Source organism: Amblyraja radiata, chromosome 28 (genome assembly GCF_010909765.2).
Source record: "Amblyraja radiata isolate CabotCenter1 chromosome 28, sAmbRad1.1.pri, whole genome shotgun sequence".
NCBI classification, from domain to species: Eukaryota; Metazoa; Chordata; class Chondrichthyes; order Rajiformes; family Rajidae; genus Amblyraja; species Amblyraja radiata.
In genome coordinates this window covers 4,718,317-4,730,914 of record NC_045983.1, presented here as the reverse complement: position 1 = coordinate 4,730,914, position 12,598 = coordinate 4,718,317, and the positions used below count along the sequence as shown (strand labels likewise).

The window sequence follows — 12,598 nt, the reverse complement described above, 5'->3', positions numbered from 1 at the left end:
CCACGAGTAAAAAAGATCGTGAATTAGGTTGTGAAAGTGGGACAGGCCCTTAAATGCCTTTTGAACATCGCTATTGTATCTGCTTCTGCCTCCTCCCCTGACCTTGCGTTCTAGCTGCGTACGAATCTCAGAATTAAAAAATGTGCGTCTCTATGCGCTCCCCCTCTAGTCTCAAAGCAATGCCATCTTGATCGTTCAACCCTGGGGATTAAAAGAATCACACCATTTGCTCTTTGCCTTTTCATAATTTGACGTACTTTTTCAGCTCACCCCTCCGTCTCTGCTCTAGAGGAAGCAATCCGTATCTAACCCTAACGGTAATCCGGTTGCAGTAACTAGAACTGTGCATCAATTGTCCTTGGGGCCCCGCCATCTATTATACTCTTCCCTCTTAGACCACCTACATGTTCATTCAAATATGTATATATTATAAACAGAGATCCCAGTACTGTTCCTTGCCGAACACTACCCAGAGAGTTGTGAATCTGTGGAATTCTCTGCCACAGAAGGCAGTGGAGGCCAATTCACTGGATGTTTTCCAGAGGGAGTTAGATACAGCTCTTAGGACTAACGGAATCAAGGGACATAGGGAGAAAGCAGGAACAGGATACTGATTTAGGATGATCAGTCATGATCATATTGAATGGCGGAGCTGGTTCGAAGGGCCGAATGGCCTACTCCTGCACCTATTTTCTATGTTTCTATGTCCTTGGATGGAGTCGAGGGGGGAGGTATAGGGACAGGTGTTGCATCTCCTACGGTTGCAGGGGAGGGGGTGGTTTGGGAGGGAAGGGACGAGTTGACCAGGGAGTTGCGGAGGAAACGGTCTCTGCAGGAAGCGGAAATGGGTGGAGATGGGAAGACGTGGGCGGTGGTGGGATCCCGTCTTCCTCCGATTGTCGATGGCTTGGGGACTGACTGTCAGTGGGTGAGGCCGGTCTTTCTTCTCTTTGCCTGGCAGAGGGCGATTCGCGTGCGGAGCCACTCAATGGAGACGATGGTGACAAGCCACAAGAAGCATCACAGCGGGGGTCTACCAGGCAGCCAGAGTGGGGGCATCCCGCACAGCGCCATTGAGATCATCAAACACCCTCCTAATGTGAGTACACCCCACTCACCCCCACGTTTCACGTTGTGTCACACTTAGGAAACCTGAACGGAAACCTCTGGAGACCTTGCGCCCCACACAAGGTTTCCGTGCGGTTCCCGGAGGTTTTTGTCAGTCTCCCTGCCTGCTTCCACTACCTGCAACCTCCGGCAACCACCTGCAACCTCCGGGTACCGCACAGAAACCTTGGGTGGGGCGCAAAGGCTCCAGAGGTTACCGTTCAGGTTTCCTAAGTGGGACAGGGGCATTACACAGCTACATCTCTTCATCAGATAAAAGCTGTCCAGGGTCTGACCTCCCCAGAGGAGCATGTGTGAAGCTCAACAGACTTGGTACTGGAGTTGGGCGTTTCAACCCGGCCCGAGATCTAACTATTCCTTTGGTTTATGTTCCATTCACAAGAAGAAGAACTACCTCCTCTGGCAGTTTGTTCCATACACCCACTACCCTCTGTGGAAAATGTTGCCCCTCAGGTTCCTATTAAATCTTTCCCCTTTCACCTTAATACTCTGCCCTCTGGTTCTTGATTCCCCTACTCTGTGTAAAAGACTGTTGTTATTGTACCTGCCTCAACTACTTCCACTGGCAAATCATTCCCTAATAGAAACATAGAAAATAGGTGCAGGAGGAGGCCATTCGGCTCTTCGAGCCAGCACCACCATTCATTGTGATCATGGCTGATCATCCCCAATCAATAACCCGTGCCTGCCTTCTCCCCATATCCCTTCATTCCACTAGCCCCTAGAGCTCTATCCAACTCTGAATCCATCCAGTGATTTGGTCTCCACTGTCCTCTGTGGCTAGGGAATTCCACAAATTCATAACTCTCTGGGTGAAACATTTTTTTCTCACCTCAGTCTTAAATGGTCTCCCCTTTATTCTAATACTGTGGCCCCTGGTTCTGGGCTCGCCCAACATTGGGAACATTTTTCCTGCATCTAGCTTGTCCAGTCCTTTTATATGTTTCTATAAGAAAACCCCTCATCCTTCTAAACTCCAGTGAATACAAGCCTAGTCTTTTCAATCTTTCCTCATATCCCGGTCCCGCCATCCCAGGGATCAATCTCATGAACCTACTCAATCACAAGGATGTCCTTCCTCACATTAGGAGACCAAAACTGTACACAATACTCCAGATGTGGTCTCACCCTATACAACTGCAGAAGAACCTCTTTACTCCTATACTGAAATCCTCTTATTATAAAGGCCAACATTCCATTAGCTTTCTTCACTGGCTGCTGTACCTGCACGCCAACTTTCAGTGACCGGTGTACAAGGACACCCAGGTCTCGCTGTACCTCCCCCTTACTTAACCTAACCCCATTGAGATAATAATCTGGCCCCTTGTTTTTGCCACCAAAGTGGATAACCTCACATTTATTTTTATTATACTGCATCTGCCACGCATCTGCCCACTCACTCAACCTGTCCAGGTCACCCTGCAACCTCCTAACATCCCCTTCACAGTTCGCACTGCCACCCAGCTTTGTGTCATCCGCAAACTTGTTAGTGGTGCTCCTAATTCCCTCTTCCAAATCGTTAATATATATGGTAAACAGTGGCGGCCCCAACACCGAGCCTTGCGGCACTCCACTCGCCACTGCCTGCCATTCTGAAAAGGACCCGTTCACTCCTACTCTTTGCTTCCGGTCTGCCAACCAATTGTCTATCCATGTCAACACCCTACCCCCATAGTTCCCCATTCCCACCACCCAATGTGTGGAAACGTTGCCCCTTGGATTAACAAACTCTTTCTAATCTCACCTTAAACCTATGTCCTATAAGGCCACAGGGGGGACGCGCAAACTCCTTGATCGAGCCCGTGCCTCTGGCGCTGTGAGGCAGCAACTCTACCGCTGCGCCACCGTGCCTCCCTATACACTGCTCGATCCACCGGGTGCTTTAACCCCTGGATGTGGATGATCAGTGTGTGACTATGGTCTGGGACTATAAGGACATCTGGGGATGTTGCTGCTGTCCCAGCTCCATGGCCCTCTGTTCCTCTTCCTCGCTCGGAAACAGGCCATCCCGGCAACTTGCACTGTCCTACACAAACTGGGGACAATTTACAGTGTCACCAAGCCGATTCACCTACAAACCTGCACGTCTTTGGAGTGTGGGAGGAAACCGGAGATCGTGCAGAAAACCCACGAGCGTCACGGGGAGGACGTACAAACTCGGCACAGACAGCACCCGAGGTCAGGATCAAACCCGGGTCTCAGGCACCGTGCCGCCCACGGTGTAACATGTTCTTGTTTTCTTGGCAGCAAGTCAAGCTTCTGAAGAGCCCGGTGAAAAGGAGGTCGGCTCTCTTCCTGAGAACCCACGGCAGCTCGGACGGCCAGCTGGACGGCAGACTCCGCTGGTGAGTGCAGCCCCTCCAACACCTCATCTTTTTTCATTTTGTTTAGTTTAGAGATACAGTGCAGACACAGGCCCTTCGGCCCACCGGGTCCGTGCCGGCCAACGATCCCAGCACATTGACACTGTCCCACACACACGAGGGACAATTTACATTTATACCAACCCAAATCAGCCTACAAAGCTGTGTATGAAGGAACTGCAGATGCTGGTTTAAAGCAAAGGTATACACAAAATGCTGGAGTAACTCAGCCGGACAGGCAGCATCTCTGGAGAGAAGGAATGGGTGACGTTTCAGGTCTGAAGAAGGGTCTCGACCCGAAACATCGCCTCTCCAGAGATGCTGCCTGTCCCGCTGAGTTACTCCAGCATTTTGTGTCTACCTGCCGTCTACAAACCTGTATGTGTTGGGAGTGTGGGACGAAACGGAAGATCTGGGAGAAAGCCCGGGCAGGTGACGGGGAGAAGGTACTGGCCACGTCTTCCTCAGTGGTCCCACCGTCCTTTGTTGTCACGTTTGCACCGGGCAGTGACATTCATTTGCACGACTACATACTCTCAGTTGCTACAATTTTGACGCAGTTTTTTCAAAAAAGTAACGGAACAAAATCAGAGAACACAAACAGCCCGAAGAGCAAAGTCCGGTCCACGTGTTGAAAGACCCGGGGCGCCCGCGATCCAAGTACCCCCCCCCAGCCGACGTCCCTCTCCTGATGGTCACCCGGGGCAACACAGTGGCGCAGCGGTAGAGTCGCTGCTTCACAGCGCCAGGGACCTGGGTTCAATCCTGACTACGGGTTCTGTCTGTACGGAGTTTGTACGTTCTCCCTGTGACCTGCGTGGGTTTTCTCCGGGTGCTCCGGTTTCCTCCCACACTCCAAAGATGTGCAGGTTCGTAGGCTAATTGGCTTGGTATAATAGAAAGATATTCCTAGTGTGTGTAGGATAGTGCTAGTATAGAGGGATTGCTGGTCGGAGTGGGCTGAAGGGCCTGTTTCCATGCTGTATTTCTAAACTAAACTAAACTTCACCTTAAAGCTATAGCGACTGTCTACCCGGGCTATGCCACTCATATTTTTACATACTCCTGATTTTGAGCATTTTTGTTTGTTTCTGGAAATGTATGTGACGCATAGTTGATCAAGAAGGGACGAGAGGCCATGTGATAATAACTCCTGAGGGCCGGCCAACACGGGATGACATCTCGTGAGCCAAATCTATCAGACAGATCCATCTGCTCCTCGCAATTAAACAGTCAGCTGCTGTAAACTGTTATTTATATTCAGACCGTTCAGGCATTCAGCTTGATTAAGATTTGTTAAACAGCTCAGTTTGTGGTAAGCATCATTTGTTGACAGCACATTGCAGGTCACATGACTGATGAGTTAAGGGGGCAGCACAGTGGCACGCAAGGGCGGCACGGTGGCACTGCGGCAGAGTTGCTGCCTCACCGCGCCAGAGACCCGGGTTCCTTCCTGACGACAGGCTCTGGCTGTACAGAGTTTGTACATTCTCCCCGTGACCTGCGTGGGTTTTCTCCGGGTGCTCCGGTTTCCTCCCGCACTCCAAAGACGTGCAGGTTTGTAGGCTAATTGGCTTGGTATAACAGTAAATTATCCCTAGTGTGTGTAGGATAGTGCTAATGTAGAGGGATTGGTGGTCGGCACAGACCTGGTGGGCCGAAGGGCCTGTTTCTGCACTGTGTCTCCAGACTGAACTCAACTAAACAAATTTCAGAGGTTGAGTCTTTAGCAGGACAAAGAACGGGTATCAACAGTGGAGGAGTTAAACTCAGGAATGTTCAAGAGATCAGGACTAGTGGACAATGGAAGGGAAGTCGACCCTCATAACCTGGACCTAAAATCAACTATGTTTGACCTGCCCAGAAAGCAAAAAGCTTTTCACTGCAGCTTAGTCCACAAGACGCTAACAAACTAGTCAAGAGTCAGGACAGGAGTGTTTTACTGTCATAGAACAGAAACAGAACAATGACACTCTTACTTGCAGCAGGACAACAGAATATTAAACACAGTACTCTGTAAAACCCATCATAAACAACAACAACAAAAGTTCAGTTTGTATTAAAAAAACAAACAGACAAATGAACAATAGTAATGCTAAACTAAACTAAGACGTGTGGGTTTGTAGGTTAATTGGCCTCTGTAAATTGCCCATAATGTGTTGGGAGTGGATGAGAAAGTGGGATCACATACAACTAGTTTGTTGCGTTTGTTGGCACTGGGCCACGTGCAGGCAGATAAGAGTTGGTCTTGGCATCATGTTGGGCACAGACATTGTGGGCCGAAGGGCCTGTTCCTGTGCTGCACTGATCTATGGTCTATATTGTCACCGGACCAGACTCTTCAATGACAGCCCCCCATGTGCTGATGAAGGGTTTATTTTACAGCGATTCACATTCATGACCTGCCATTTGTTTCCGTCAGAGGAACCTTGGCACAAACCACAAACTTAATCAGGCTGGAGGCCGATTATGCTGAATATAAATAACTGATTAGGGCAGCAGACTGTTTAGTAGAGATGAGCAGATGTGTCTGCGTGGCAGATGTATCTGCTGATGCATGGGTCAACATTAAACTTCTCAGCCTTACAAATCCCTACCACAGCCCCCCCCCCCCCCCTCCCATCCTGTAGTACCCCCTTTTGTGGTTCACTCCTCTTGTCCTGACCTCCCACCCTTCCCATATCTAACTAGTCCACAGTCATAAAGTCATAGACTCATATAAAATAGAAACAGGCTCTTTGGCCCAACTTGCCCACGCCCCAACCAACATGGCCCATCTACACTAGTCCCGCCTGCCCGTGTTTGGTCCATATCCCTCTAAACCTTTCCCATCCGCGTACCTGTCTTTTAAATGCTGTTATAGTCCCAGCTTCACCTACCTCCCCCGGCTGCTCGTTCCACACACCCACCAGCCGTTAAACCAGTTGATTCCAGTAACTTTCCCACCTTCCAAGTTAAACTTATGGGCCTGTCCCACTAGGCGATCTTTTAGGCCACTGCCGGCGACTGTCAGAGTCGTAGCAGATCGCCGAAAAACCAGCGGCAACCTACGTCCTCCTGGCGACAACCTACGACAGCCCCTACGTCAGGAGAAGTCAAGCTACGCTCACTGGCGTCAAACCCACTGTCACCGAAAATGTTTCAACACGGTGAAAATTTAGCGGCGACCAGAAAGATGCTACAACTTTTTGCGCGACTGAGGAGACTAACTCCCGGCGAACATGTGGCGACAAACTAGTCGCCTGTAGTTGAGTAACAAATTGCCAAAGTGGGACAGGCCCATAACTGACGTAATTACTTGCTTTATTCTTCAAGAACCAGAGGGCTGCATGGTGGCGCAGCGGTAGAGTTGCTGCCTTGCCGCACCAGAGACTCGGGTTCTGTGAGGCAGTGGCTCTACCCGCTGTGCCAAGGTGTGGCCCAATATCTGCCCTCTTCCAGTCCTGCCCTAGTGAACATTACCAAAAAATAACAATATACCTAACAGTTGATGCTTTGCTTCTACACCTACTCATGTCTGAACCTCTCTATAAAACCCTCAGCCTCCCTATCTTCATTCAATATTTGTTCCTTAACATGTTCCTCTGGTTAGTTTTGAGTTTGCAGCTCCTAAGATTTCCGGTGTGAAACATCCTGGGGCAGTTTATTATGTCTAAGTTGCTACATAAATGCAAATTGTCGGTGCACAGCATCTGCAGAGAACATGGATGTGCTACGTTTCGGAGTGTCGCTATTGTCACCTATCCATGTCCTCCAGAGATGCTTCCTGACCCGCTGAGTAGCTCCAGCACTTTGTGTCTTAAAAAGGAATGAATAAAACATGCTTATACAGAATCTCTCTTAGGTTAAGAGGAATAGATCGGGTCTGTGCACAGAATGCTTTACCCAGAGTAGGGGAACCAAGAGCCAGAGGGCAGCACGGTGGCGCAGCGGTAGAGTTGCTGCCTCACAGCGCCAGAGACCCGGGTTCCATCCTGACTACGGGTGCTTATCTGTACGGAGTTTGTACCTTCTCCCCGTGACCTGCGTGGGTTTTCTCCTGGATCTCCGGTTTACTCCCACACTCCAAAGACGTACAGGTTTGTAGGTTAATTGGCTTGGAGTAAATGTAAATTGTCCCTAGTGTGTGTAGGGCAGTGTTCGTGTGCGGGGATCGCTGGGCGGCGCGGAAGCCACAGCCAGGCATGAAACCATGAGCAGTAGCTCTACTCAATAACCAAAAGTCTGTAGCCTCCTTTTGTTCTGGTATATTATTTCATTCACATGTTTAAACCAGAATGTTTTATTCTTAATGTTTAAATGTTTAATGTTTTATTCTTAATTGTTTCCTGTATGTTGTGTTGTACCAAGGAAAATTCCCAGGTAGACAAAAATGTTGGAGAAACTCAGCGGGTGCAGCAGCATCTATGGAGCGAAGGAAATAGGCAACGTTTCGGGACGAAACGTTGCCTATTTCCTTCGCTCCATAGATGCTGCTGCACCCGCTGAGTTTCTCCCGCATTTTTGTCTACCTTCGATTTTCCAGCATCTGCAGTTCCTTCTTGAAACCAAGGCGAATTCCTTGTATGTATACATACTTGACCAATAAACTCATTCATTCTCTCTCGCTGGCACTGACTTTGGTTTTCACTCTTCTGTTGCAGTGAGAGTCTGTCGAGCTTGTCAAAGACTCCTGAGAGTGGCCAGATATCGCCGGACATCAAGTGGGAAACATCGTCTAACCCCAGCTCGCCTGAAATGGGCCCCAACAAGGAGAGGTACGTTCAAGGGAGTCAAGTCGGGCAGCACGGTGGCGCAGCGGTAGAGTTGCTGCCCCACAGCGCCAGACACCCCGGTTCGATCCTGACTGCGGGTGCTGTCTGTATGGAGTTTGTACATTCGCCCCGTGACCAAGTTGGTTTTCTCCGGGTGCTCCGGTTTCCTCCCACTCTACAAAGGTGTGCAGGTTTGTAGATTAATTGGCTCCTGTTAAATGTAAATTGGCCCTTGTGTGTAAGGTAGTGTTAGTGTAAGGGGATCGCTGGTCGGTGCGGACTCGGTGGCCAATGGGCCTGTTTCCGCGCTGTATCTCTAAACCCTAAGATCTAGAGTCAAGATGTACCAGATAGGAAAAATGAATTGTAGGTTTACAGCCATATCGGGCACAGCAACAACAAACATGTGGAGGAATTTCTTTAGTCAGAGGGCGGTGAATCTGTGGAATTAATTGCCACAGGCGGCTGTGGAGGCCAAGTCAGTGGATATTTTTAAAGTGGAGATTGATAGGTTCTTGATCAGTAAGTGTGTCAAACCAGCATCTACAGTTCCTTCCGACACATTCTGGACTGTTCTCCGTTCTTGTACCTTGCGGCAACAGTCAACACTGTGTTCCCCACCGTCCATGTGTCCAATCAGAGTGGATGTACCATCACTGGGTGAATGTTGCAGTTGCCTAAAGTCAAAAGGGCCTGTCGCAAATCGGCGACTTTTTAGGCGAGTGCAGGAGACTCTGCGCTCACCACATGGTCGTCACATGGTCGCCACATGTTCGCTGGTGGTCTCTGGTGAGTCTCCTTCATGGTCGAGAGGAGTTCCTGCATTCTGGGAACTAGTCGCGGCCTCAGTATGGTCGCCGCAACATGTTGGAAAATTTCCTGCGACCAAAAATTGGTCACCATGGAGAAAATCGATAATCCTGTAGTCGTAGGTGCAGTTGTAGTGGGGTCGCCATGTAGTTATGGGTAGTCGGGGTAGTCGTAGGTAGTTTTAGTTAATCGCCTTTGCTGACCGGTCATTTTCATTGGCTCATTGGAGGAAAAAAAAGGCAAGCAGTAGTTTTCAGAACCAAGGATAACCGACCGGTAATGTTAAATGTCCCCCGAGCTTCACAGCTGTGTATCTCTGGCTTATTAAACAATATCTGGCTTCTTAAAAGTGTCTCCACTCCTTCTCCCCCCTTCTCTCCCCCACCCCCCTCTTTAAAAGGACTTACCGTACACTGTGCTGGCCGTCTTAACCTTCCTGTTCATCGCGGTGTGTGTCTGTATCACCTTGGCTTTGGACCGTGTGAATTTCAGACAGCGCTCCCCCGCTTTCCCTGGCCCCCGCCTTTGCGGTGTGCGTGTGCGTGTGCGTGTGCGTGTGCGTGTGTGTGTGCATGTGCGTGCGCGTGCGTGTGCGTGTGCGTGTGCATGCGCGTGCGCGTGCGTGTGCGTGTGCGCGTGCGTGTGCGCGTGCGCGTGTGCATGTGTTCCACTCTAACAGTCGTCGGCCGTCCGCTGAAAAATGGCCGAAGTGGAACAGTCCCTTAATAGTGAATAGTGAAAGGCCTGGATAGAGTGGATGTGGAGAGGATGTTTCCACTAGTGGGAGAGTCTTGGACCAGAGGTCAAAGCCTCAGAATTAAAGGACGTTCCTTTAGGAAGGAGCTGAGGTGGAATTTCTTCAATCAGAGGGTGGTGAATCTGTGGAATTCATTGCCACAGACGGCTGTGGAGGCCAAGTCAGTGGATATATTTAAGGCAGAGATAGGTACAGCATGGAGATACAGCATGGAAACAGGCCCTTCGGCCCACCGAGTCCATGCCATCCCCGCAGAATAACTTTACCCTACACACACTAGGGACAATTTTTACATTTATACCAAGCCAATTAACCTACAAAACCTGTACGTCGGAGTGTGTATAAACCGAAGATCTCAGAGAAAACCCACGCAGGTCACGGGGAGAACATGTAAGCTCTGTACAGACAGCACCTGTAGTCAGGATCAAACCCGGGTCTCTGGCGCTACAAGCTGTAAAGCAACAACTCTACTGCTGCGCCACCATGCCACCCTTTTAAGAACATTTGGACAGGTAAATGGATCGGAAAGGTTTATAGGGATAAGGGCCAAATGCAGGCAGGTGGGACTAGATGTGGCATCTTGGACGGTGTGGGAGGGGGGCCGAACGGTCTGGTTTCCACGCTGTATGACTATGATAAAATATACAGCGACATACCGAATCTCCTCAGCCAAGCAGGCGACCCATTCTAGTCATAAAATTACATGGCACTCTCTTTATCTTTCGTTCTGTATTCTGTTCCATCTTCGGTGGCATATGTCACGCCAGGGTGCGTGGCCAAGTGTCTGCTCGTGAAATGTTCCCAACTGAGCCGCTTGCAATCACCATCGTCCCCAACCATCGGAATCATCTACCATGAACCATGAGCGAGCCATCTGCTGGGCTCCAGCCTGGTTCTGCTGCTCATTGCCCACACACAAGTTCCCTGGCCGGCTCAGTATTTAACATCCAATGCTCGTTGCCCCAGACAAGGCGGTGATGTGCTGCATTTTATGAAGTGCTGCCTCCCTTCCGCTGAAGATGTTGCCCCAAAGAGCTGAGTGGAGGAGTTCCAATGGTCAATAGACAATAGGTGCAGGAGTAGGCTATTCGGCCCTTCGAGCTAGCACTGCTATTCAATGTAATCATGGCTGATCATCCACAATCAGTGCCCCGTTCCTGCCTTCTCCCCATATCCCCTGACTCCGCTATCTTTAAGAGCCCTATCTAGCTCTCTCTTGAAAGCATCCAGAGAATCGGCCTCCACCGCCCTCTGAGGCAGAGAATTCCACACTCACAACTCTCTGTGAGAAAAAGTGTTTCCTCATCTCCGTTCTAAATGGCCTACCCCTTATTCTTAAACTGTGGCTCCTGGTTCTGGACTCCCCCAACATCGGGAACACACAGAATCACACAGCCTGTTAACAGGCCCTTCGGCCCAACTCGCCACTGCCGACTATGATACCCCATCTACTCAAGTCACATTTGGCTCCATTTGGCCCATATCCCTCCAAATCTTCCCTGTCCATTTACCTGTCCAAGTGTCTTTGAAATACTGTTATAGATTCATGGAGTCATCAAGTGTGGAAACAGGCCCTTCGGACCAACTTGCCCACACCGACCAACATGCCCCATCTACACCAGTCACTCCTGCCTGCATTTGGCCCATGTCCCGCTAAACCTGTCCGATCCATGTACCTATGTAATGTTTCTTAAACATTGTGATAGTACCTGCCTCAACTACCTCTTCTGGCAGCTCGTTCCATACGCCCACCACACGAACTTCAACAAGGGAAAGATTGATGGCAGCTCATTCCATACATTCTCCACCCTCTGAATGAAAATGTTGCCCCACTAGATTCCCATCCCCTGGGTTAAAATTGCATTCCACCCGATCTATTCCAGCTGAGATTTATACACGTCTATAGGATCATTCCTCAGCCTCCTGTGCTCTATGGAATAAAATCCCTGTCTGCCCAACCTCTTCCTACAGGCTGGGCTCTCTTTTTCTCTGTCTTTCTATTTCTCCCTCCCTCTATCTGCCTCTTTCACTCTCTCTTCTCCCTTTTTTCTCCTCTCTCTCTCTCTCTCACTCTCACTCTCTCTCTCTCTCGCTCTCTCTCGCTCTCTCTCTCCAGCTCTCTCTCTTTCTCTGTTTCTCTCATTCTCCTCTCTCCCCCCCCCCTTGCCCTCTCCCACTTTCTCTTCCCTCTCTTTCCCTCTCTCCCTCACCCGCCTTCCTCCCTCTAAAGGTCCCCCCTCTTTCTCCCTCTTCTCTCCCCCTCTCGCTCCCTCTCGCTCCCCCCCTCTCCCCCTCTCTCTCCTCCTTTCCTCTCACTCTCTCTCCCTCTCTTCTCCTCCCTTCCTCTCTCCCTCCCTCTCCCAACTCTCTGGCTGAGCCCCTGACCCATCCCTGCCCTGCCCTGCCCTCCCAGAGCTGGGCTTCCCCCCTCCCTCCACCCCAGGCATCTCACGCTGTTCTCCGTCCCCCAGCAGGGCCTACTTCAAGCGGCGGGAGAACGGCCGGGCCAACATCTCACGCTCCTCCTCCAGCACCAGCAGCTTCAGCAGCACGGCGGGCGAGAGTGAGGCCATGGAGGAATACGACACCAGCGCTGTGAGTACTGCTGGCTGGGCTGCGATGGGATGGGATGACATGGGATGGACTGGGATGGGATGGACTGGGATGGGATGACATGGGATGGACTGGGATGGGATGACGAGGGATAAGATGAGTCAACACTGTGTTCTCCACCATCTATGAGTCCAATCAGAGTGGATGAACCTGAGTCGAATAGTGAATAGTGA

General features: G+C 50.3%; 1 protein-coding gene and 1 long non-coding RNA gene across 9 annotated transcripts in view; one reads left to right on the top strand and one right to left on the bottom strand.

The window, feature by feature from the left end:
- Positions 1-12,598, top strand: part of rap1gap2 (RAP1 GTPase activating protein 2) — a 257,951-nt gene that overhangs the window by 229,417 nt on the left and 15,936 nt on the right. For 5 of the 8 annotated variants that reach the window (XM_033045634.1, XM_033045638.1, XM_033045631.1 and 2 more), the window contains 4 exons: positions 962-1,099; positions 3,376-3,473; positions 8,135-8,248; positions 12,284-12,407. In XM_033045634.1, the coding sequence (XP_032901525.1) occupies positions 962-1,099; positions 3,376-3,473; positions 8,135-8,248; positions 12,284-12,407 (474 nt within the window). The remainder of the gene's footprint in view (positions 1-961; positions 1,100-3,375; positions 3,474-8,134; positions 8,249-12,283; positions 12,408-12,598) is intronic. The other 3 variants (XM_033045635.1, XM_033045633.1, XM_033045632.1) reach the window with 3 other exon arrangements.
- LOC116988760 overlaps positions 3,724-12,598 on the bottom strand; it is a 26,944-nt gene continuing 18,069 nt past the window's right edge. Inside the window, exons 2-3 of the long non-coding RNA XR_004416063.1 lie at positions 5,170-5,174; positions 3,724-3,769 (exon numbers count right to left, since the gene is read on the bottom strand). This is a non-coding gene — a long non-coding RNA (uncharacterized LOC116988760). The remainder of the gene's footprint in view (positions 3,770-5,169; positions 5,175-12,598) is intronic.